General features: G+C 32.8%; 1 protein-coding gene across 1 annotated transcript in view; it reads left to right on the forward strand.

Moving 5' to 3' along the window:
* LOC145322984 (uncharacterized) overlaps window positions 1–25,617 on the forward strand; it is a 162,009-nt gene extending 136,392 nt beyond the window's left edge. The window contains exons 38-57 of the mRNA XM_080165372.1: window positions 2,311–2,428; window positions 3,399–3,458; window positions 3,908–4,006; window positions 4,439–4,607; window positions 5,109–5,229; window positions 5,602–6,226; window positions 6,328–6,432; window positions 7,863–7,976; window positions 8,365–8,635; window positions 8,896–9,095; window positions 9,447–9,527; window positions 10,274–10,351; window positions 10,454–10,609; window positions 10,919–11,146; window positions 11,966–12,007; window positions 16,692–19,160; window positions 22,325–22,420; window positions 23,071–23,217; window positions 23,937–23,985; window positions 24,475–25,617. Of these exons, the coding sequence (XP_080021498.1) occupies window positions 2,311–2,428; window positions 3,399–3,458; window positions 3,908–4,006; window positions 4,439–4,607; window positions 5,109–5,229; window positions 5,602–6,226; window positions 6,328–6,432; window positions 7,863–7,976; window positions 8,365–8,635; window positions 8,896–9,095; window positions 9,447–9,527; window positions 10,274–10,351; window positions 10,454–10,609; window positions 10,919–11,146; window positions 11,966–12,007; window positions 16,692–19,160; window positions 22,325–22,420; window positions 23,071–23,217; window positions 23,937–23,985; window positions 24,475–24,677 (5,431 nt within the window). The 3' untranslated portion in view covers window positions 24,678–25,617. The remainder of the gene's footprint in view (window positions 1–2,310; window positions 2,429–3,398; window positions 3,459–3,907; window positions 4,007–4,438; window positions 4,608–5,108; window positions 5,230–5,601; window positions 6,227–6,327; window positions 6,433–7,862; window positions 7,977–8,364; window positions 8,636–8,895; window positions 9,096–9,446; window positions 9,528–10,273; window positions 10,352–10,453; window positions 10,610–10,918; window positions 11,147–11,965; window positions 12,008–16,691; window positions 19,161–22,324; window positions 22,421–23,070; window positions 23,218–23,936; window positions 23,986–24,474) is intronic.
* The last annotated feature ends 1,266 nt before the right edge of the window (window positions 25,618–26,883 follow it).

Raw genomic sequence — 26,883 nt, forward strand, 5'->3', positions numbered from 1 at the left:
AGAGAGAGAGGGAGACAGATAAATAGATAGACAAATATATATAGAGAGAGATACAGATAGACAGAGTTTGAAATACAGACAAAAAGAAATTTAGAGGGAGAGACAGACAGACAGACAAAGAAAAAAGACTGGGGGACAGAAATTGACATGCAGACAAAAATACAGAGTGATAAAGAGAGACAATTAGACCGACAAACAAACAGACAGACACACAAAAAACACAGAGAAAGAGATAGGCAACAAAAAAGACATGAATACAAAAAATTAAGAAATATTACAGAATTACAAATAAAAAAGAAAGCAGATGAACAAAAAGATGCACAGAGAGATTTGATAATATCTTTGCTCCAGTTTAGTTTACTAGCTTCCAAAAATAATCAGAGGAGTTAGACTTTGCTTTGGAGGCTTTGCTCCTCAAATTTGTAGTGTCCTTTTCACCAAAATTTGTTTTTAAAATTTTCCGGCTGACAGATTTTTAAAATCTCAATTTTTCCAAGAAAATTCAGGCAACATTATAATACCAAGGGAGGGAGGGGACATTGGATTAGAAATTAAACTGGTCCCCAAAGTTTTTTACCCACGTCATTTTATTTGTTTGGTACTTTTATTAAATTATGAATGTAGCCCCATCAGTTACTTCAAAGCCCATTTTATAAGGCCATGGATCTAAAGGTATAATCACTGATAAATTGATGTACACAACCAATGATGAGACACAAAAGAACCCAATCTTGGAATTGCAATAAGTGTTGAAACGTTTGGACACCCTACGTAATGCACCAACCAATCAAATTCAATAAAAGTCCCCAAAGTTGTTGATCATCTTTCTTTAATATTTCAAATCGATAGATTATTCTTTAATTTTATGATTATTTCAATATTTCGCTAAATTAGACATGCTCTCCGCTGTATTGAGTGAACATTGTTTATTGCATTAAAAATTTTAAATTCAAAAACTAACAAATTTTTTCATGATTTTGAAGTACTTTTTTCTTTTCCTGTTCTTAATTCCAATAGATTTTAATAACATTAGATTGGCCAAGTAGTGACAGTTTAAATGTCCTTCTTGTTGATAGGCTGGCTTTACACATATTGTTCTCATGTATAAGGGTTTAGATACAAATCAGGTATCTAAAGGGATAAGACAATGGTTGAAAAAATTGATAAAAATCCCCAATGAGGATAAACAGAATAACCACTTTTGTAGGTTAAAATTATTGGTAATTAATTTGTTTGAAAATAACCAAAATCAAAATTCAATAAAAGTAATTTGCCGGATACTGGATATCAGGCCCAACCCTAGTTTTAAGACAACAAATAAGTGTATATCGAAAGATACCATGTTGCTATTGTTTGATTTTATTTGAGCACCACGTTCTGGCAGGATGGGTGGTATCATAACTCATAATAACCTCACCATGGCTTGATTATGACAGGTGTCATACTAGTTTTTTTTATTGAAGTAATTGCTTATACATTTAGCTGCAATTGAAGAATATTATTTTTAAAAGTTTATTTCTACATGAAATGCTAAAATTTACTTTAATCTTAGGAGTCTTTGAATAGTTATTTAGGGAAAATATAAAGGGGTGGCGAGCTATCTAATGAAACAAAAATTTTATAGTTGGTCCTACTCCTCCTACCTTTCTAGGAATTAAAATTAAGTTTATTTGAATTGTCCAGAAATATAATGTAAAAGTCATACATAAAAAAATATCTTTTTTTTGTAAAATTTCAATTTTCAAATAAAAACTAACAAATTGATAACAATTAAGGGATAAAGTCAACATAATTTTGTTAATTATTTCAAAAAATATCTTTTATCCCTTCTATCACTGAAATTGTTGCCTTCAATGTATGTAGTTAAATAGGATTTTTTGCCTTTGAGAAGTTTTTGTTTTCATTGACAATTTTATATTTGCTTTTAAAATTTGTTTAATTAAATCAAGGATTTTAACTAAAAGATTAAAAGATAAATCGATTCATTTACTCAAGCCTATAGACCACCGACTTCCCTCCCCCCCCCCCCCCCCTTCATTATACCTTTAGAAATATATTTCTGGCCCCTGTTCCTGTGTAGATAACCCTATAATATTTCATTTAAACCTCCTTTTTTTCACCACTTGTAAAAGATATTACTTTGGTGTAATATTTTTTGGAGCGCTTCGCACGTACTTTTTATGCGCCTGATTTTTTTTGAAAAAGTATTTTTTGAATTTTAAGTAAAAGATGTTAAAGTAGAAGGATTTTTAGACTTAGGTCTCAGGAAAGTTTCATACAATTCTTTTCTACAAACCCTTTTTTTTACAGGGACAGTGGAAGCTATTACATCCTGGCCCAGAACCGGTTTGGCAGCTGCCGAGAAGAGTTTAGTGTACACGTGAGTACGCCAAGAATTTTCCAGGAACCTGTTCCTCAACCTAGTCAGGTAATTATCATGGATCTTATTGGTTGAAAATTTTGAACGTTACTAGTTTGAAACCAACCAATCAAAATTCAGTATAAGTACCCAAAGGTTTTAAGCCACCGAATAAGAGACCATGATTGTTAAACTTTTGATTGAGAGGGCTTAAAGGAGGTTATACCCTTCCCCATCTCTTAACGCCTCCCCCCCCACAAAATTTTTTTTTTAAGTTTTAAGATATAGGAAGTCCTTTTTTTGTAGCTGTTTTAACTTCATAAGAGTATAATTATATGTAAAGCTAAAAATCACTAGGTAATTAGATACTTCTGAGTACTAAATCAAAAACTACCTTGTAAAAATGAATTTTTTGGCTTCATTATTTTAATGCTTTTGTATCATTAGTGTCGAAAACATGCATAATTAAAAAAGACGATTTTGCAAAATATTATTATTATCAAAAATCTGCAATAATAAATTAAGATCTTCCTAAATTAGTCATTTTTTTCTTTGCTTTTTAAATATTAATTATGATAAAAAGGATTTTACACACCCTAAAATGTAAATAAGTAGATTGTAGAATAAACTGAACTATAAAAAGGATAGGCGAATCTTCATACAAAAAAAATTATGATGTATGTGACAGACAACAATATTACATTTTTCTTACTGTTGTTTGCCACTCAAGAAACATAAAAGGACGGACGGACAAAGTGAATTATAGAGTGTGTCCCTCTTTTCTTCTCAAATTTTTCCAGTAAAAATTAAATCTTTTATTTTGAGTAGCAGCCTAAATAATGTCAATCATTACCTATATTTAGAAATCCTTATTGTGCAATTGCATAGTAATAAGTTTCCTGATTGGGCCAAGGCATTCCCCCCCTACTTTTACTATGAATGTTGCGGTACTTTCATTGCAGCGGTAGGTACGACTTTTAAAGTGGTATGTTATGCCACACTTGCGGGTCAAAGGTAACTTTAAAAATAATTTTTTTAGTCCACTCCAACTGAGGAACAAGAAACTAATAAACAGACAGAATTTAACAAAATTCCTAAGGTTAGATACTTTATATTTCATACATTTTACACTCCAAGTTAACATGGATGACCTTATGGTGATATACAATGCCGCCCAAGCCTTTTATTTGGTAGAAAAAGGGGGGGGGGGGATGTCCCTTGTGTTATGTATTGAACTTTACTTAGAGAATTAATTATCGTCCTACAAGTTATCACAATTTATATTTTGAAAGATATTAAATACATATAATAATAATTAACTTTTTTTGTATAATTACAACAATGTTCATAAAATCGTCATATTCATTACCTGCATTGGTAAGCCCGTTATTCTTGGTATTATTTATAAAAGTTGTCTTGTCTGTATAGATTAGAAAAAATTTAATTTTTTAACACTTTCCCTTAATAATTTCATCTATCCTAGAAAAATAATTTTCGTAATAACGGGGCGGGGGGTGATTGATTGATTGTCATAATTTGATTATTCAGATCATGTTGAATTCTAAAGTTGTGCTGGCCGATGCTACTCTAGAAGCATCCTCGGACGCAAAGCCAAACCTTCCATTCTACTCTTCAACCAAGCCTCAGGTTGGTACACTTTTGGTTTGGTCATCAGTAATGCGCAATTTAATAGGTATATTTTAGAGAAAGAAAGGGTTATCTTGCAAAATTAAGCTATTTTAAATTTTTTAGGTCAGCATGGATATGGTTTCTTTCATAAATATAGAGAAAATCTTAAATCTAGGTTCATCTAAAAAGTTGTAGGATTTAGGCAATTGTTAATAAATCACAGAACACGATAGATTTCAATTAAACTAGGGGAGTATGAAGGGGGCCAACAAAGTATCCTATATCCACTCCAAAACTTTTATAAAGCTTACAACATATTTGGACCAGCATTTTCCGAGATCTTTAGCTTGTTAGCTAAAATCTTTCTATTTATGTTAAAGGGAATAAGGATCAAAAACTTTCCTTTTGTGCTTTTTAGTCTACTTTTATCGAATTGAATTATAAATCTAGGGAGTGCTGCTAGCAAACCAGTTCGGTGAGACAAGCACAGACGAACCGACCGCGGCTGCTGCCGTTTTTGACGTCCGAAAGAAATTGGTGTTCGCGGAAGGGGCCCCTGGAGAAACAGATTTAGATGCCATAAATACAAATAATGAACATAGTGATGCCCCCAAGCCAGGTGAGGATTACATTGTGTTTCATAATTAGTTGCAAAGCTACCCTATAATTATCTTTGTTCGTCATTCCGTGACTCTAAAAGGGAAAGGTTATTATCTCGGCTGTCTTTCGAAGACAGTGGATTTTTTGTGAAGATTTTCTTTACCACAAATAAATAGAATTTACATGGTCAGTCATGCTAAAAATATTTTAAGGTTTAAACTAATTAAAATTATAAGAACTATATTAGAGCTTATAAAAAATAATCCTATATTATGTCTAAACTTCACTTCACAGAGTATAAACTTCTGTTTCGTGAAATGCTACTTTAAGTTTAAACTTAAATTTATATGTTGTCCTATATAAGAGCGTAGCAAACATTTTTATATTCTTCATATATTTTATTTAATGCTTTGATTAAGTCTAAAATATGTCTGAGTTTGTAAACCCATACAAGAGTATCAAAAAGTGTAACATCAAATGCTATTTTAAGTCTTTTAATTTTAACACTATTATATTGTAGGAACTATAGCAGACAGAGAGCACAGAAAATGGGTGGAAGGCGCCATTCACTTGGCCAATAATCCGTACAGCACAGAAAATCTGAATAAGTATTCTAGAAAAGCCTCGCTTAGTCTCAACGAGTAAGTATAATTTAACATATGTGTAATTTGCAGCTATTATACTCTATATTTTAACTTTTTTTTAAGCAAAAGATTCCAAACATGAATGGACTGATTTGACTGTTCTTTTATAAAAGATTTGTAAATTATCTTTTCTGGCCAAAGCCTTTTAAGGAGAGGGGTCAAAGTCACTTGTAATGAAAGAAGTAAGAGTTATTTTTTTATGATAATGATCTCTGAAATTGCTGGTCCGAAAAGTTTCTGCTTTTAAGGAAGATAATTGGGTTGTTTTAGTCAATTCCTCCCTTTCCAAAAGTAATAAATCCTAGGAATTAGAGGGAGCTGGTAGAAGCAAACCACCCAAGATTTAAAAAAAAAATATTTCTGTTTCAGGCTAAATGATATGCATATGGAGGATGGAGATAACCCGCATAGACTCACCTACACAGGACCACGTAGGATAGACTGTGGTCTACCCACGATACCCACTCAATACAAGAGGGAATATGTTATTAACCAACCCACGGCCAAGGAAGACACTCAGAAAAGATATGAAGTCCCGTCCATATCTGACCGAATTCATAGGCTAGGAGTTGGTGGACCCTCAGTATCCAGGGGAGCTGCTGGTGTACGTGGCCCTACTCTGGCAGGCACCAGGCTTAGCAAGACCAAGAGCTTCTCAAGTGATCTGCTTGCTGGTTATCGAACAGACGCACAGCGCCAGGCAGGCATGCGCAGGGTTAGCAACTATTCTTTTAGAGAACCTAATAGAGAGCACCAACAGCTGAGAGAACCGAACAGAGAGCAGCATCAGCTGAAAGAACCTACCAGAGAGCAGCAACAGCTGAGAGAACCTATCAGAGAGCAGCTTGTAAGAGCTGGTTTCAAAAGCAGTACACAACTGGCAACAGCTGATTCAAGAAATAGTTCACCAGGGGCGCAGCTGAAAACAGCAGCTAGAGAAGAACAGCCAAGAAGAAGATTTGGGGTTAATGAAAACGATTTTATCTCTCAGCAGGTAACGACATTTTTGAATTTTATTTAATTTGAATTTATAAAAACATTTATACAGAATTCTTAGGGTAAACTTCAGCCATATTGTTTATTTTTACTATCTAGGAAAAATCCTCAGAAGAAACACTTGTTGAACCAATAATTGAGGCTAAAAGTAATCTTGTTGGAAGAAAGGTTGAAGAAGATTCCAGTGAAGAGTTTGAAGATGAGGTATGTGTTATTCTTGAAATATTATCATTTTAAAGTAGCAGGATGTCTATATGTATGCCTGTGTTTAAAAGATGATCTCGCTTACCGCTAGTTATCCTTTTTTCTATGCATAGAATCCTAGGAAGGTTTAATAGTTATTTCTTTCATCGTATTATTAACGGCTTTCCGCGGATATAGAATGTACAATTATAAGATTAAAACTAGTTTTTTTTAGCCCCGAGATGCCCAAGGCACGGGCTAAAAAAACTGGTTTTAATCTTATGATTGTACATTTCTATATTCGTAGAAAACTGGATATAATACGATGCAAGACTAGTTTTTTCGTATGGATGAGAACCGGTTCCTATCCACCGGATTCGAATGAATACGAGAAAACAATTTATAACTATTTTTACTTTTTCCAAATAGATTTGAAATGAAAGTAAAGATTTTCTTCAACTGAAAGTGAACTTGTAAAGAAATTATATTAAACAAATTTAAAATGATGTAATAAAATCAAACTTGATTGATAATTATAACAAAAACGAAAATAGACTGAAATATTATGAGAAAACTTGTCATTTTATGTCAAAACTTATTTAAAGTAATGAAATAAAAAGTTACATTTTTAAACATTGAAAATAAGAAAATTGTCATAGTAAAAGTAAATAAACTTTACAATTATATAATTAAAAAACAGAAGCGTATAATAATTGCAAAGATTTACTTTTTGTAGTACCATAGTTTTGTCGAATACATATTTTTTATAGTACCTTAGTTGTGTCGAATACATATTTTTTTGTAGGACCAAAGCTGCGCTAAGGAAATATTTTTTGTTGGACCATAGTTGCTTAGAATCTGTATTTGTTATTTGTAAGACCACAGCCGCCTAGCGGTCATATTTTTTGGCAGGAATTTTTTTTTAATTAAATATATTTACTTTTTGTGCAGGGGGGTGGGAAGCATAGCCGTGTAAAGTTGCTTAGAGGCCATAGCTACTTTTTGAAGGACAATTGTCATTTAGACAATTTTACTTTTGAAGGACCATAGTCGCGTGGAGGACAGTGGACTGGGCTCTGCTAGTGAGAGGCACCATAGTTAGAGGAGAGGGATGAACCTATATATATATTTGTATTTTGTAGGACCATAGCCGCGTAGAGGACAGTGAACTGGGCTCTGCTAGTGAGAGGACACCATGGTTAGAGGAGAGGGATGAACCTATATGTATAATTGTATTTTGTAGGACCACAGCCGCGTAGAGGGCAGTGGACTGGGCTCTGCTAGTGAGAGGTCACCATGGTTAGAGGATAGAGATGAATCTATACCTATATATATTTGTATTTTGTAGGACCATAGCCGCGTAGAGGACAATAAACTAAGCTTTGCTAGTGAGAGGACATCATGGTCAGAGGGGAGGGATGAACCTATATATATATATTTGTATTTTGTAGGACCACAGCCGCGTAGAGGACAGTGGACTAGGCTCTGCTAGTGAGAGGACACCATGGTCAGAGGAGAGGGACGAACCTATCCTCTCTGTCAAGGAGAGAGCTAAGAAACTAGATGTAAGTAATTTTTTCCTTCTTCAATATGAGTCTGATAGTGTCTCTAATTTGAATTATAAAGATATCTTTGAGAAAATAAGTTCATTTGTAAGAATATGGGACAAAAATATAAAATCATTTAAAATAGGAGGCCCTACTAGACATTTTAAGGACATGGATAGTTAAAATATGAAGAAAAAAACTATAGATGGAAGAGAAGGTGTCAGGGTTAATCATAATTAAATCTTTTGAAACAGTAGCGTGCACAGTATTTTGTCAAGGGGGTGTATTTCTTGATTTGTTGAAAAAAGAGAAAAGCAGGCCTACCTAATTTCAATGGTTAGGGAGGTGTTGTCACCATCTTATGCCACTTTCCACACGATGATTTGAAATATTGAATTAAATTTAGGAGAGAATAAGACAGGTGAAAGAGGCAGAACGACTTGAGGAAGAACATGTCTGGCGACTCAGTCGAGGCCGCAGCAAGGATAGAGGTGCCGCCCGAGGCCACAGTGTCGAGAACAGAGTGCCCAGAGGTCATAGTGTGGACAGCACAAGCATAAATGCGCACCACGGAGGAGGACGGGTTGGTGCGCTGAGTAGGAAGCCGGGCAGTGTGGATAGTTTGCTGGACTGGGACTCAGATTCTACCCGCCCACCTTCAATACCTCCTAGATCTGGTAAGGTTCTAAAGATACCTGTGGGTACGTCTAGCCGTTTTGTTTAGGATATTCAAAATACTTTTTGGCTAAATGTAATAGAAAATAATTTTATGCCATTAAATTGTTGGAGTATTGTCTATGTTTAGAAGTAATGTGTTGTATTTTTGTCTCACAAGTTTTTACCAATGCCCATATTAGCCTTTATTTCATTTGGGGTTCCTTTTTTATTTCAAAAATGCATAAGTATCTTGTGTCTCATAAACTAATTTTTTATCTAGTGACCTCAGTGCCGAGAGTTCCATCTAAGCTGACCGCTCAGCTGACACCACCCCCTCCCCTGCCCCCCAAGACCAAGTACTCCGCCCAGAAGGCCAACATTGTGTCGGGTCCCCCCTCCCTGCGTGAGGACACGCCCTCTGTCAGAGGCGGAAGCTCGGAGTCCATCTATTCTACGGATCTTAACTCTTATTCTATAGAGGTAAGTTTAGAATTAGAAGATTTTCTGAAAGTCCGGTCTGTCGGTCTATTAATGGAATATTGCACCTTAATTTTTAATTCTTGTGAATCTTGTACCTTCCAATTTGTAATAAATAAAATTATCCGCTCTGTATTAATATAATTGTTGGAAAAGTCTTGACACTATTTTTTCATTCCAACCAATCGAGATTTAGTAAAACCACCCACGAACCTTTTTAACCTTATGAGAGAGTGTATTTACAAAACTTTGGTTACCAGTATAATTGACAGTCCAATGTCCCTTCCCTCCCATAGCAAATTATCCCATACATTTTTTGAATAATTTACTAAACGTAGCTACTCTACAATTTAGGATGGATACATGGAGGATGGGTATATTCTACCAGTCAACTACCGGGATGATTTCAACTATGGTATGGGGCATCCAAAACAGGTTTGTACAGCTTTTTCCGTTTTGATATTGTAAAGTGCGGTGTTTTTTGTTTAAATGCATCAATATATAAATATATTCTTATGTCAAAGTAATTGGATGTCGATCAGTGTTTCTGACTGAAGATCTCGATAATCAATTGATCGATATGGTTCCCCTTTACATTGAAGCTTCTTATAGTTCCAAGAAGATACCTTCACCCTACTAAGAGTAGATTCAATGGGGGGGGGGGGGGTAAAAGTTTTCGGGTACGCTTTGCGCATTCCTCTGACAAAACTCTGTGCATTAAGATATATAAGTTTTCCGGAATTTTAAAGTTAGGGGGAGATTTGAAATCTGCATCAAATTTTGAGGATTTTTTATAAAATTCGTTTTTTCTATAATTCTTTATCTAAAAGCGGAAATGCAATTTAAGTTAATTAATTTTGGCATCTGTGATTGGTGGATTTAAAAAATCTGCGTTCAGATTGGATGGCGTACATCATTCAACCAATTAGAGCGCAGGTAGTTTAAAATCCACCTATCCTATTGGTCAAAATTAATTAACTTAAAATGCATTTCCGCTTTTAGATAAAGAATTATACAAAAAACGAATTTTATAAAAAATCCTTAAAATTTGATGCAGATTTCAAATCTCCCCCTAACATTAAAATTCCGGAAAACTTATATATCTTACTGTGCATGCTTCTAAAGTGTATTTTATAGATAGATTTTATCAATTAATTATTGTTATGTAATCATATTTTTAGAGCTCCAGTTATGATTACCTAACGGACCAATCCAATTCTGATAATGAATCTATTGAAGAAATTAATAGACGTAGAAAGGTAAGTTACCAGTTTAAATTCTATCATAGGATTCATCACTAGTTTTTATTTGTCTTCTTAAGCAGACCGAAGATAAATAGACGCTCAGTGAAACTTTTTTAGGAGTCAAACAGGTTTTCCAAAGCGTCCAAACATACTTCAAGGGGTCATGAATCAACCCGCTACACAAGCAGAACAGCCATGTCTGCGATAACCGGTGCCAAGTCTACAGATGCCATCTTGGAGCCTCCAGCTGATCACCAGAAACAGGATTTACAGGTATTCAGACAGTTTAGTAGTGTAGCTACTCAAATCAAAAATCTGTCAGTGTGTCTGAATTTATGTCATAACGTTTCAGTTGAAACAATATTTACTCAGCGTCTATTAAAGATAGACGTCTAGCCAAATAGCATCTACTCTGTAATGTATGTCCGTAATTTTTACAATTTGTTGATGTTGATCACCGTTTAAAGTTTGAAATGAAAGAATGTTTAGTTTTTCATTGTTCTATCCCTGTATCATTGATATTTATAGCCTTTTGACCATCAACTGTTTATGTTTTTAAAAAACTAATTCTTGTTGTTTAAGGCTCTTACCAGCAGTGAAAACTACACTGTCAACGGCGGTCAAAACCGGTTGTCTCAATCCACGCCATCGTTAAATGTATCCGGCGTTAATGGCGGAAAGACTGCCGATTTTGACGGCGTCGCCAAGCTGCCATCTGTGAGAGAGCTAAAATCAAAGTTTCTGGTTAAAGAACCGGCTGCGGCCGCAGGAAATGGTCCGGAGCCAGCTCCTAGGAAGTCCATCAATAAGGTATGCTGAAGCTGATTAAAGTCCCTCAACAGATTATGACGTCATACGATAGAATAGCTAATGAGATACCAGTATACACTGTAATTGACCAATGGTAAAATTTATGCTGGACTCTCATTGGTTATTTTATCATATGACGTCATATTATGTAGAGTGACTTTAATCATCTTCTTTTTATACCTATCATCATTGACCTTTAATAGTAGCCTCGTTCTTAGCCTCTAGGGGCTTATCCCAAAAGGAAGATTAGATTATAGTCATGGGATAAAAATGGGTAAGAACAAAAATAAATTGTGGGGAGGGGGGTGTTACCCACCCTTTGCCCTCATACCATATACACCATTTAATCTGCCCAGGACCGACATATTATTTTTAAAAACCGTTTACGAGATCTTACTATTATTTAAGAAACATTTTTTATAAACTACTATGTTTAGTATAAATGTCAATTTTTTTTATTTGGTAAATTAATCTTAAAATAAAAGTACAAAAAATCAAGAAGTAGGATAATGCCCTTTATCATATTTTTCTTCTTAATAATGTTATCATAAATTTTTGAAAAATAATGAAAATAAATAATCTAGAAATTACAGACGTATGTTTCATGTTAGTTAGAATTAGAAGCACCTATTTTCCAAGAAATGGTTTCTCTTTAATAGTTCTTTATCACTAAGTCTTATAGAGTACTTTCTGTGGATAGGAAAATGAAAATTATAAGAGGAATTTTTGAGGTTCTAATCCAGCGGATGATCGTTTTTTTTAAAGCCACACTGCACTGTAAAAAGAAGTATTGTATGAATTTACTGTTGTTTTTTTTAGAAGAAGCTAAATTTGACAAAACCATCTGGAATGAACTACCAGGTAAGGAATTTTTATAATTATCTGCTTTTCTTCAATTAATTTCTATAGAATAGGTCATTTTTCACAAGTATATCAAATTTATTTATTATTTTTAATGAGTTACAGTATTAAAATTTAAAAAAAGTGTCATTTATATTTTGTAAACAATATGATAGAACAGAATTTGAATATGTTTGAATAAGATTCATTTAAAATTCAAATATTACACTAACGTTCGAAATATATTCTTTAAATACTTCCATTGCTTCTTAAACACCAGCGGTTAAGCCCCTAGCTTTTAAGGGCTCTGTATTCTTTCTAAGTGACAGAGAAAGGCAAGAAAATAGCTTGAAACCATGCCAAGACCTAAATCTTAAAACAAAATAACCTTAAACCATCACATTAATTGTAAAATTGAGATTAGGCTATAAAAGTTGATTAGTAGACAGACAGGCATATTAATTTTATATAAAGGCTGCGCTACTTTATAAGCAGAAAAAATACAATTTTAGTGACTAGTAGAATAGTTATTTATTCCAATTATCTTATTATATACAGCTTTCAGCGGACATTAAAATGAAAAATTATAAGATAAAGCCAGTTTTCTTAGCCCCGGTATTAATTTTATGATTTTTTTATAATGTTTATGAGAAACTGTCTGTAATTCGATTCTGTACATGTTTTTTTTCAGTAAAGCTGAGAACCGGTTCTTTGGAATCCATACTGGAAATATTTTTATATTCAGTTGTCCTATCCTCTTTCTCTATGACAGGAAACTGCCATTTTTTGCAACGTTTTGCAACATATGACCCCAAGCAAAATAGAAAAATTATTTTTTCTCTCCAAATATTGAAGTGTATTAGCATTCAGGGATCTTGAGGGATAAGACAATGGACGATAAATTGACATACATCCTGTGTTATGAAAAAGAAAATTACACTTTTTGTAGAATAAAATTATTGGTTCATAAGTGTGTATGCTTCTAGTTTTGAACCAACCAATCAAAATGCAATTAGTCAAAAAATTGTTAAACTTTGGGAGTGTAATTTTCAGTCAAATGTCCCCTCCCTTCCTGATATTATTCGACTGATTCTAAAGTTTTACTGACGGATAAATTGTAGCGAAGCTGTGCTATTGTAAAAAGAGTGGAGAAAGTGTGTCTAAATAAGAATAGTTGGCCCCAGGCTGGTGTGCACGCACAACCGCATACTTTAAACCTTTGCAAAAAGAAACAATGACAAAATGTAGGATTAAGTGGGAAGTAAAAGGAAGGGGACAGTTTGCGCTGTGTTAATAATGTAAAGGATTTATTATTTGACAATTTGATGCATTTGTGGCGGAAGTAAATGCACACCCCTCCGGGGTCTGACTAGGCATTACCCTAGCCCGGGTTGGTAGGCTTTACCCTAGCGCTCTATGGCCCCAGGATATATACACATTTACAAATACGTGGTTGGAACACATTCCAACAAAAAAATAGCAATTTAATATACATAATTTAAAATGATTTCTTGTTAGGACTTCCAGTCAAAGGTTCTGCAAAAAAGGAACTTGATAAAGAGTATCATACTTTAAAAAGATACCAACCAATTAGCCTTTTTTGGTTTTGCTATTTCCAGATTTTGGTTGTTTTAAATGTAAACTATTTAGAAATAGTTAACCAAGTAGTAACTGCAATTTTCATTCAAAATACACCGACTTTTTATACGGAGATTTTTGGATCAGGTCTGATATACAAAGAAAGGATGGCTGAACTGCCGTTCATACGACATTTGCTAATTTAGGTTTCCAACTATTATGGAAAATGTAGGAAGGGTGGGGACATTGGATTGTTAAATATACAGATACCCAAAGTTTTATTAATTAAAGGATTAAAAATCGTTTAGTACTGTTTTTAAATCTTGTTTGAGTAAGCTTATAATTTTGATCTACAGAATGGGTTATTTTGTTTTTCGAGATTGGGGACGAACACCAATTTATCTTACATTGTCTTATCCCTTTAGAGCCCTGGAAAACACCAGACCCAAAAAATCAGGAAGCGCACCACTAGAGGAAATGCTCACAATACCCTTCTAAAAAAAGCTTGGATGTCCTTGCCTTTCTTTGTATTTTTGACATGGTCTGATTTTTATATGCATTTAATTATTACATACATGCTTTTTTGTGCAATTTAATACTTCTTATTGCATTGCAATTGGTACATTTAGCTTTTAAAGAAATAAAAAAAGTAATCCGTTAAGATTTAAATTTTATTCTTTATAGGTCTTCAATGTACATATGAAGGTTTTAGTCTATTTATTGGAGGGGTAGTATATTCCATTTATAAGAAAATATTCTTAGCATAAATTCAATTATTTTGATTAAGAAGTAAAAATCTTTATTCAGCTATATAAACTGTTAATTATACCAAGTATTGAAATGTTTTTTTAAATTTTATTTTGAGATGTTAAGCGACTTTAAGTAAGATTTCTAGGATTTCTTTGCTCTGAATTAGATTCTAGTGACCCTTTTATTGCGCATTCATTCTTATGCTTTGGGTTCTAAATATTAAGGTCTGACATAGCACCTTTCTTTAAGTATTCTGTCGAGTTGTAATTTCTATGATATATATCCAGTATATGGTATCAAATAAAAGTGGTCTTGGCTGAAATATTATGCCCGTATTTAATTGATCAAAATAATATTTAAAAACATTGGTCAGTCGTGCTTGACATTATATCGACAAAACTATGAATGCATACAACTAACTCAACGTATGCTAGTTTGATTAAGTGACACTCACAGCTGGCCAAACTAATGATACCCCTATTAACCCCCTTTACCCAATACCCCCCCCCCTTCTACTGGATGAACCAACTGAACATATGAACAAGCTAACTTGACTACAAATTTTTCCCTGTCAAAATATCCACGTATAAGTTAGATCCATTTATAATGACCAGTGTCAGATTTATCCAGAAATCAAAACGGACAGACAAACATACATCCTAAAACTAAGGCTATATTGTTTATCTGTTACCATTAAACAATTATAATTGTTTGTTTTGAAAAGATATTGAAATAATATCCTGATACACACTTTTTAATTCTAGGATGTATGGATTGCAATTCTTGATTTTAAAATGATACATTAAAATTAGGTTGAAGGAGGAAATAATTTAAGGGGCTATTTTTCTTTTAAGGGTTTAATATCACAACTCAGAAATGGATGAAAACCTGTCATTTTAGATTATGTTAGAATATTTAACTCTAAATTTACACTGTACACTTTTATTAAGCCTATATTTTGATAAAAAAAAAAGGTAAATAATCTTATCCCATTATATAAAGTTATATTATAAAGTAGTAACCTTTTTGGTTAAAAACCTATCGAACTCTCTCCTTTTTGTGTGACTTCACAACAGTCTGGGATGGTTTTAGGCTATTTTTCGAATACAAAGCTTTTAGATGCTAGAAGCGCAGGTCAATAGCATAACTAAATAACTCATCTAAAAATGTTATTATGGTTTTACTTATGTTGATAGAATTCGAGCAACAAAATTGAACAGAGCTCCCTTTATTCCAGACATATATAGCAAGGTCAATTTGATATTGAAAGATCGCCAACGGCCAAATCGCTTTACAAAATCTTAAAAACATGTTACTAATCCCATATATGTGTAGATAGATTTTTAACCATATTATTATATTTTTCATACATAATTTATAAAAAAAATGTTATAATTGTTTTTAAATGAGGGTTACCTAATAATAGGGACGAACGACTGTTAGAATTAGAATTTCTAATTTAACTGAAATGAATTTTGAAATTTACTCTTGATTTTTAAAAGAGAGATATGCACCTGAAGATTAACTCTTTTCTCTCCAAATTTTTAGCAGATCTACATTTTTTTTTAAAACTTAATTTCTTCTTATGAAATTTTGTCTCTTGGAAATAAAAAAATCATAAATCTATTAAAACAAATCTTCCTCTGTTTTTTTCTGTTCTACAATTTTTAAGTTAAATCAAAATCTATTTTTTACATTTTCTGAATGACACTTGAATTTTTTTTAATGCTGTTCAATTGACCAAAAAATTTGCAAAATCAAATTTTATTAAGAATTTTTTAATGTATACTAATATAACAGAAAATATTTTACTTTAAGATAAGAGCACCTAAGTTTGGTTCATTTCTTATTTCATAACTTTCTTATAGTTTATTACTAATTAACATTTATAGAGTAGATTACATTTCTGATAACATAGCTTATATAGAATTAAGGTGCTTGGCTTAACTAATCTATCTACACTGTGGAGTATTTCAACCATTTCAACACTAAACAAAATTTTTATCTTTGTTAGAATTTATTAAGTGGGCAATTTAGGAATCCTAACTGCTATTTTTTTCCATTTGAGACATCTTTTAGTTGATGGTTAAAATGAGCCACAGAATTATAATATTGTACAAGTTGATAATCATAAACAGGATCTCATTTATTTCTTCTTCCCACATTGGTTTTAATATTTGATTGCAGTTGAATTCTTGTATTTTGTAATGTAAGTGGTTTAGTTGAAATTTGCAATTTAAATTTTAAGGGGTAAAGATTAGCTTGTTAAGTAAGTGCAATAAAAGTTATCTAACAACTAAAGAACACCCACATTTAATAAGATTTAATATTGTGAAGTTCATGTTTATGATTATCAAAATATTAATATTTGTTTTAGCTGACAAACATTAGCACATCTAGTGAAAGTAGTCATAGCATAGAAAAATATGGTAGAAACTACACCGTACAAAGATTAAGACCTGACCAATATTCTACTAACATACTAAACATTTGTGATGATGATGTTGTTGGCAACAAGAAGATTGATTATGAATTCAAGGATAATCTTAACAAAGTTGAGGATAAAGTTGTAGTTGAGAATAAAATATCGATCAGCTCTGCACGATCAAACTTGATTCAAAATGGTTTTACCAGAGGATCCCAAAGCTCCCAATCTCAACTGGGATCCTTTGGTTTCTATGGTACTTGTTCTGTTGGATCTAATGAATCATCTTCAAAGTCAAATGGTTCCTTTGTGCGATCATCGCCATCAAGTTCAATTACCTGTGAAGTGTTTAATAGAAATGTTACTGATCAGACCATATCATCCAAATTTAGGAGTAAGACAAACTTTTTTGGCTCCAGTATTTCCAGCCTCTATAGGTCACAGGAACAGATCCAGGCCTCTGGCTCCAGCATATTTAGGTCGCAGGATATTGCACCAGCACTTTCTTGTTCAAGCATTTTCAGGTCCCAGGGTCTTGTACCAACGGCTTCTGGTTCTAGTCTCTTCAAGTCCCAAGACCTTGTGCCCGCGTCTGACTGTTCTAGTCTTTACAGATCTCAGGATGATTTTGGCTATTTCACTGGCTATACAGCCCATAGTAATCTTATCAGTAGAGGTGGTAGGATGAGCAGTGATAGCCTCAAGTCATTTGCTACCCCAGAGTCATTTTCCTCAGAGGATAATGTGCCAATGGATTCCAGTGAGGAAATGTTTCATCAGCTCTTTGTGCCTGACAGAACTTTTGATGAAAAGCCAAAAAATAATTATAAATCAAACAAGTTTAACAATGATCTCTCACAGAAAATGCCCATTGAGGCTAAATTGGTTGCTGATGGTGTAAGTGTCATCTACAAGGCTCCACCTCCCCCTTCTGGCTTTGATAATACCCGGTTTAATCTCAACTTTGACAAGGATCATTTTCAGCATATGGACAATTGTAGTGATGAAATTGATGAGTTTCGTGAGAAGGTTGCCAGTGCTAGTCCAATGCGCCGGAGTGAGACCAGCTCAATGTCACTTGGTATGACCTGGTGCTCCAGCAGTAGGGACTCACTTCTAAACAGTCCAACAGAAGGTACAAACCAAACTATAGAAACAGAGGATAGAACTCCTTCCCTGAGATCTGAAGACTATGCTCCACAAATAATGACAGAGGACTGTGTACCCTCCCCATTGCATAGTACTGAATCCTCTATGGCAAGTGCTAAATACTATGCCACCTACATACCTGACAAGGATTTAGACTCAGAAGAGCTTGGTACCCTGCCCCGTGGTAAGAGAAAGAACAGCCATACTCTATCTGAAACTAGTGGTGGGATTATGTCATCATCTGTGACCAGTTACAAAGACAGTGTCTCAACCAATCAATCTGGTCATGTGAGCATTGTCAACAATCCTTACACAATCTTCACCAGTAATGAGACTAACACAGAGGATACATATGAAGCTGACAATGATTCTGATGATGATGAAAGTGTTCATGAAGAAAGAGCTTGGAAAAGCAATGGAACCCTGGAATCAATAAGAAATTGGAAACCAAAAAATTCAGTAGCACATAAAATAAAATATGCTTCAGAGTCAAATATCTTTGATGAATGGGATGAACCCCTTGAAAATGGTTTGCGTAACATTCAGAAAGACAATGACTTTAGTTCATGTGAGAAGAGTGATGACACTGAGTACAGTGACCCATCTGAAGATGAATGTGTGTACTACAAGGTTACTAGTGAAGCTGGTGATGGTGGCAAAACTACAACTGGTCCCAAGCCAAGATTTTCTGTGGCAGGATTGGATGACAGTATGGCAATTCTCAGGCGGAGCCAACATCAAGAAAGATTTACTGGCTATTGTGAGAATGTAATCCCTGAAGAACCCTCTGACTATGAAGACAGTTGGACTGATCCTCATTTAATAGCCAAACATATCAACATCATAAAAGTTGAAAATAATAATAATCAAAATAACATTGATCAGATGATCAAGAGAATTCATGTTCAAAGTTGCAAAGCTGAAAAGCAACAATTATCCATAACTAACCCTGCATTCAATACTACTAACCAAAATCTAAACAACATACCAAAGAAACATGTGACTCTAATTAGAATAGACTCTGATCCCTATAGCAAGACTAACCTAGAGAATGTAGAAGTTAGTGGTAAGGTTAGGCATGGTCAAACTACTAACAATATTACAGTAATCCCTAACAACTCTACTAACTCAAGCTACAATGTGTGGACCGGATCAAAATCCCACAGCCCGACCCTGTGCTCAATTAGGGTTGGTTCGGTCAAGGACTTGACTGCGGTCTTTGAAAGTCTGAGCACAGCTGTTCAGAGCGTCAACTTGGTGAATCAGTCCTTGGTAATTCTATGCTACAGTTTTCTATGCATCTTGAACCTAATTAAAATTCTATTCTTTAAGCATGTTGATTCTAATAAATATTGTAAAGTGCACTTTCTTTGCATCTGTACACCAATTCTAAACTAAATGATTAATTTGTTGGGCCCGAATTCAACTGATTAATTGAAAAATTGAATACAACTTGAATCTAAGGTAATTTGGTTATTTTCCCCTCTAGTTTTTAATTTTCTTTTTTTGGATACCTTTGATGCAAGTTGCATTTTTAAATTGTTTTGGTCAGAAAAATTGAAGAGATGCCTAAATTTCGCTGTATGTCACTATTTTAACTTTATTCACATATTTTTATATCTAAAATATGCATGTTTTTAGAACTATTGTATACTAAAATTATATATGCTATACCTCAAGTCGGTATACCTATCTACTACATAGATAACTTAAATTTTAGTTGTTAAATGATTGAAAATAATGGATGTGGGATCGTTGTTTTTACTTTGAGCCTAATCCTTGCGGGGACCCTACATTGAGTTGTTTAAACCTGTGGGGACAACACTGTTTCAAATATAACCTTACATAATATAACTTAGGGTAAAAATTAACACCAGAAAAAAGCTAACCAACTAATCTATTTTTTAATTATTTCTATGCCAATTTTGTTTATAACTCTACGAGTATGAATATATTTACGTATGTATTTCATCAAAATTAATTACTTAAATTTAGTTTATCAATTATGTTGATGCTCATCATCCCACCATTTCTTGAGATTTGGTGGAAGCAAATTCTTTAATAAATTCTCTTGAATGAAAATTATAAAAATATCAAATATTTTACCTAGAATATAATCTCTTTGTAATTCTTAACAAAACACAAGGACGTTTTTGTTTAACAAACATTAAATAGCTGATGAATGTTTTTTTTTTATCAGATACAGGAGATAAAACTTTCTGGGACTTTCCCTCAAAGTGCATGTCCAACACTGAACACCTCCCACATATTTTCAAACAATAATCTTTTGACAATGAATGTAATGTCAGACAAACTCTAGACTCATATAGAGTAGATACGCTAAACAATTGTGAAATTTAAAAGGTTTCATGATATTATAAAAAAAATTGTTCTTCTATTATATTCTAATTAAAAGAACCTAAGAATAATCTTAATTGGTTAAAAAAGGCTTTTATAAAATTTTAGCTGGATAAAATTTCCAAGGAGGGCGGGTTAGCATTTGTATTTAGGAACTCAATTGAATCATCCTATTTATTCAAATCTTTCTAATACATATATGATACTTTTATCACAGGTACTTATCACAGTGTCATAATTACTTTTAATCTGACCTCTGAAGGAGTACCATATCGGTTCAGCGGTTAGTTAGATTCTCTACTTCCCACAGACAGACATGTTAGCATCCTGTTATTTGAAGATAGGTAGCGTAGCAGCTCTATAATACTACCTACAATGGTCTGTAGGCCCTTATAATGATCTGTAATTATGTCTAGAATGGAGTTGAAACCATCCCAGAGGAACCTGAAACTGTAAGATTTCTAAAGAGAAAAATTAAAGTGCTTTAATTAAAAGAAAATGCCTCATTAAAAGTTTTTCTGGAGGTTATTATAATCAGTAACGGGATCTTAAGAGATAAGACAATGGACAATAAGTTTATATACATCCCCAATAATGATGAACAAAATTTCACCTTTTGTAGATCTAAATTATTGGTTGAAAAGTTTGTACACAACCAAATTAAGTTTCAATAAAAGTTCCCAAAGTTTTTGAGCCAATCAGTCTAATGTCCCCTACATCCCTAAATTACAATGAACTTCATATTTTATATCTAGAAAAAAACACCAGGCTTAAAATTTTTGGCACTTTGGGTTTTCTCTTTACCAAAACATGAAAGAAATTTTTGTGAAGTTCTTATTAGTATAGATTAAATGTCCTTCCAATATAGTTGTGTTAAAGTGTCCATGTGCTATTTAGGATATCTAGAACAGCTAGATTTTAGGTATATTTATTTTATGATAAATTCAAGCAAATTTTTTTGCTACTGTTCATTGCTACCTTTTTTTAAATCCCCCCAAAAAATATATTTGATAAATAATTACCTAAGAATAATTATTTTTTCTTACTTGAACTAAAACTGTAATAAGGTGGATATAGTATTTATCAACCCCCCCCCCCCCCCCCCTCTAACAATGAATTAAGCCATTAATGTATTAGAAAAAAAGTTAGTTTTTTCTTTGTCTATCTTTTTGATATTCAGGTAAAAATTACGGTAAAATTAGACTAAGATTTTTATTATATCTAATGATGAGGTTTCTATTTTTATTTTTTTTCTCGAATCTCAATAGAATCTCCAATAAAGGGAGCTAGGTATAATCATATTCAATATGTATTCATGTATTTAAAATAGGTATGCCTATTTGTCATAGAGGTTAATCTAACAGAGTAAATAGTCTTATCCTTTAAAAACTTTTAGTGCATGTATGAAGCATGGTAGATTAAGCTTAAACTTAGACTTAAATAAATATCTTAATCACTGATATTTAGTTTAATATTTGTATTAGGTCCCAGGGCTTTTAGTAAATTATTTCATATATTTTTTTATTTCACTATTTTACTAAAAGCCCAAAGGACTTTAAAGGTTATGGAAAGTTTATTATTATAGTATTAGTAAATAGTTTGTGCATGTTTATTAGATTTTAAATATTTCTTTACTTAGCATGCCTTGATCAACTTATTATCTTATTATTTCCTACATTTACTAAAAGCATGTATGTTAGCTAGTTATTTTACTTTAAAATGTTTCTTAAAAACAAGGATGGCAAGATCCATAAGTAGCGAAGCAAAACAACATGAATTGACTAACGAATAAATTTCAGTTATCCATCTTGAATAGCAGCTAGGAAACGTTTCTTACATACATATGGACGGACGGTTTTAGAGACAGACTTACTAACCTACAGTCGGACAGAAAGAAGTACATTTCGAATTATAGAGTAGCTTTGCTTTTAAAGATACTAATTAAATATTATTTATATTTACTAACAAAACTTACTTTTAGTTATAAAATATATAAAATAAAGTTTATAAAGGTTAAGGGAAGATTCAATAATTGTTTTTCATTTTTGTATTGTTTTAAATTAATTAATATATGTCAGGTGCACAGTCTGACCGCTAGGTCAGTGCCTAACAGAATGAAGGAGACACTAAAAACTGGATGGGATACTCAAAGAGATTCTATAGTTAGAATCCAGGTAGATTTATCTATCTATTCATTTATATACATATCCATGCATGTAATCCTATTATATAAAGTAGTAAGCGTTTCTGTCCTGAAGGATCTCGCTAACTGCTAAACCGATATTGTTCTCCTTTACTGTGAAGCTTCCTATAGGTCCTGGGAAGGTTTTAAACTATTTTTGGAGAGGGTTTCTTTACCTCCTCCCCCCAAAATATTTTTAAACTCTTTTTAAACGCAAATTTAAAATGGGATGAGGTCGACTTTTCCCCCTCCTACCAGTGCCCCTATAGGCTTCTAGGGGCGTAGCCGCTAGTTATCCATAAAGTATCAGTAGTTTTTTTTCTAATTCTTTATCTAAAATTCTTTTAATCCATTATTATCCGTATATCAATCAATCTATTTTTCTATTTAACCATCTCTATATTAATTCAATCAACAGGTCATCTATCTATCTAACCTATCATCCTGCAATCTATTTACCCGTCTATCTATCTATCTATTCATCCATTCGATCATCCTTTATTTGTATATTAATCCATTTATTCTATATCTAAATATTTTATGCAAAAACACCCATCTATCTCTATACCTTTTCTATATATCTAATATTTATACCTCTATACTATTTCTATCCATCTTTCTCATATTTATGTATCTATCTAGACTGCCCCTCAGCCGACAGAAAGGGCTAGTAACAAACAAGGAAGTCATAATGCAGAGAGGAACAACTATAATAATAACAATAAGAATAATGAGGTGACTGTTTCTGCTGCTGGCGGTCACACCACTCTGGCAGGCAAGGTCAAACAGGTACAAAGTTTTCTAAATTATTGAATCATGTAGTTCATAAAGGAAGTGGAAAGTGTTTAACTTTTCATTTAACTGAATAAACTATTGCTGTTGAAATATTTAAAGGTTTAGTGAATTTTTCAATTATGTATTTTAAACAGTTTAAATAAATACTTTTATAAAAATACAAATAAATCGAATAATGTATTATAAGAATACTTTTTAAAAATAACATCAAAAAAATTCCTTATTTTGGAGTGTAATTTTTATGATAAAAAAATTCTTATGGTTTTAGAATTTTGAACTGTTAAAAGAAATCTATATTTTTAGCCTTTTCAAACTATAACAAAAATTTGAACCTTATATAATTGTGTTTTTTTGTGTTTTTCCATAAAGATGAAACAATAACTTTTAAATCTAAAAATTTTTCAATTATTTACTTTGAAAGTAATATTAGATAAATTTTATACAACATAAATTGATATAAACCATCGAACTAAAAAGTTGACCACGTAAACAACTCTCTAGCCGCCAATATCCCCCCTTTACATTTATTTCTATTTACAAAGGTTTTAAGATTTTTATTTTTTATGATATAATACTTACTGTCTATTTTTCTCTCCCAAAAACTGATTAGTCCATTTCTCCATGTTTTTTTTTTTTTTTGAAATTCGTTGCATATGGATGTTGTCATTCTTATACTTGTTGTCAAATTTTTTGTAATTAATAAATATTTTTAGGTTTCCATGATGTACGACAATAGCCGTGGGGATAGCCCTGAACATACAGGTAAACATTTATTTCGTTGTCACGCGTCTAACATAATAGTAGAATAAATAAATTTTGATGTTAGTTTAAAATGATTCTGTCATGTTCAATTTTCATTATTTTATGTTGTGAAATATTAAAATCGGTCAATAAATAAAAAAGATAGACAATTAAGTGACCATTTGACTGTTAAGTAAAGTGTTCTCGCTTGAGTTCCAGGACAAACGCATGAGTCCCAAACGTCGAAGTGGACAAACGCAGTATCTTAAGATCGCTTTTCTAACGTTATTGAGTTTTCTATTTTTTGGAAACTTCAAACAGAGCCCAGGTTGGTTTCAGGCAATTTTATTATAGTAATAGGTCTTTCAATGGTTTTAGGCTACTTTTCTGTCCCCTACAAATAACTCCGAATACAGAGTCCCTAGATGCTAGAGTAAAACATATTATTATAACTTAAAATATTACATCTGCCTGATATGGATAACCGTCATATATTGTAATATATTTTAGGTATACCCTTGCATCCAGCACAGCTGCCTAGCCGGCGAAGCATCTACCCAGCCAGACAGCAGGACGGCTACACGAGTGACGAGAGCGTTACTGGCGGCGGCGCAAAAAATATAAACCTGGCTGGGTACGCAAGTGACCGTTCTGCCACCAACAGCGCGGCAAAGTATACCAGAAAAGTGAAACATAAAGTTTCAAATTGTTGAACATTGTCAATATTTACATTTACATATTTTATAATTGAACATTTTTCTCGGAGAATAAAATTGCAGTTAAATTAATCTTTATCCCCTTTTTATAGGCCATCAAGGCCGAATTTCACAAAACCAATTGATTTTTCCCCAACTGTTCTATCCATGCTTTAAAAAAACTTATTTTTTTATTATTCATTATAGCACTAATAAATCTAGAAAAATTGTATAATTAGAATTTCTTTTTAAACTTTAAAGGTGATCTATTAATATTAATCAATATATATGCTTCATTTTTAAAATGTTAAATAACAATTAATTTGCTTTATATTGTTTTTGTAATAAACAGGGATTAAAGGCTATGGCACCGAAAAATAAATATTCTTTATTAATATTTTTTCTCCTATTTCTGTAATCGGAAAAATACTTTCTACTTAAAAATAAAAATAAAAACTTCACCTATCCTAAACTTAAGAAGTATTGCAGAAAACATTTTCTCCTAAATAAAGTCTTTTGGTTTTTGACTGGCGCAAAATTAGATGGTTGCCAATGCCTTTGTCCCTGACTAATAACCATAAAAGATCTAGTCGCTTACTAGTTTTATTCACAGAGAGAGGGAGGGACAATTGACGATTATTTCATCTCTCCCTAATATGAAAAACAAAATTGCTCCTTTGTTAGATTGAAACAAATGGGGGGGGGGGGGGATTGGATTGTTTGAGTCCTCCTCCAACCCTTTCTCCAATTATAACTCTTATCTACCAGAGACATTTTTTCATGATATGTAGGAAGATTTTTTTACCGTCAATTGTCTTATCCCAATAACCCTGAGTTTTATTCATATTTATACTAACATTGATTTTGATAATATTTGTGATTTGTTTTATTTTATTAACATTTGTTTTATACTTTTGTATCATAGTTTTAATAAAATAAATTTTAAAAATTCATTAAATATTTTGTTGTCTGCCATATTTGTTAAAAGTTTGTCCTATTTATTATGTACTAGTGGCTACGCCCCCTAGAGGCCTCTAGTGGCACTTTAAATGTTTATTTTTTTTGGTTCAAATATCTACAAAACCTCTTTATGTTGCGTTAGAGTCTCTAGGCGAAAATCGTTTTAGATTTTTTTGTGGTGGTACCCTCTCCCTAAATAGTTATAAACCGTCCCAGGACCTATGAGAAGCTACCCTGTTGAGGAGAACCCGATCGGTTCAGCGGTTAGCAAGATCCTTCAGTACACACAAACAGACAGACAGACAAACAGACATCCTGTTACTTTATTATAAGGATTAGAGATTTTTTCCCTTGCAGCTGCCGTGCCCTGACTGTTAAGGATTGCCATACAGACGCACGAACATACCCTAACTATAAAATACTTGCAGTACAAGATAAATCCTTTGGAGACCAAAATTTAAAAAGTATTTATTGCAACATTCATGAAAGCGAATTTAGCAAATCAGAGACATCAAACAAACATTAACAAATATAGAGCTACAACAAGACTTAATTCTAGAGATGCTTTGATTATAACATTGTGAATGTGCATAACATCTAAATAAGAATCTTAACGAATGAACTATAAGAACTTAGCTATGAGAGAGGTAGGAAATAAGAAATAAGTTCCCAAAAAAATTAAAACTAAAAAAAGAGGAAGAATAACAAATATGTTCATAATTATGGAGTGACTGACAGCTGACACACAAGGTATTGTGCGAATTATAGAGTAGCTTCACAAACTTTACTTAAGCATAGGTTGCGTGATTTCTGTTCTTTCTTTTCTCCGCAGAAAGGTTTCGTGGTTTTATGCTAATCCATGGATAAGACATGATGTACATAAACGATTACAATTTATTACTTCTGTATATAAAAATAGTAGTTGAAAATTTGATGTACCAAAAGTATATAAAGCTGGATCTTTAAATCATTTCAATGGTGCGCCAAATCGGCATGCGCCGAATTTCAGCTAATCACAGCGCGGCATTTCGTAAAATGCTGTGCTCTCATTGGTGGAAAGTTGGCTCACCCCGATTTGGCGCACCATTGAAATGATCTAAAGATCCAGCTTAGGTCAACGAATAAAAAAATGCTGATGGCTAATTTATATTTTATGTATAAAAAGTCAATAAATGTAATATCATATTTATCTTGCCACAAACCATTAAAGCGTTTCAGTAGGAAAACAGACACAAACATTTATATTGAAGCTCCGATGCTAAAA

This window comes from Acartia tonsa, chromosome 6, assembly GCF_053477335.1.
Source record: "Acartia tonsa isolate MP-2025a chromosome 6, ASM5347733v1, whole genome shotgun sequence".
NCBI classification, from domain to species: domain Eukaryota; kingdom Metazoa; phylum Arthropoda; class Copepoda; order Calanoida; family Acartiidae; genus Acartia; species Acartia tonsa.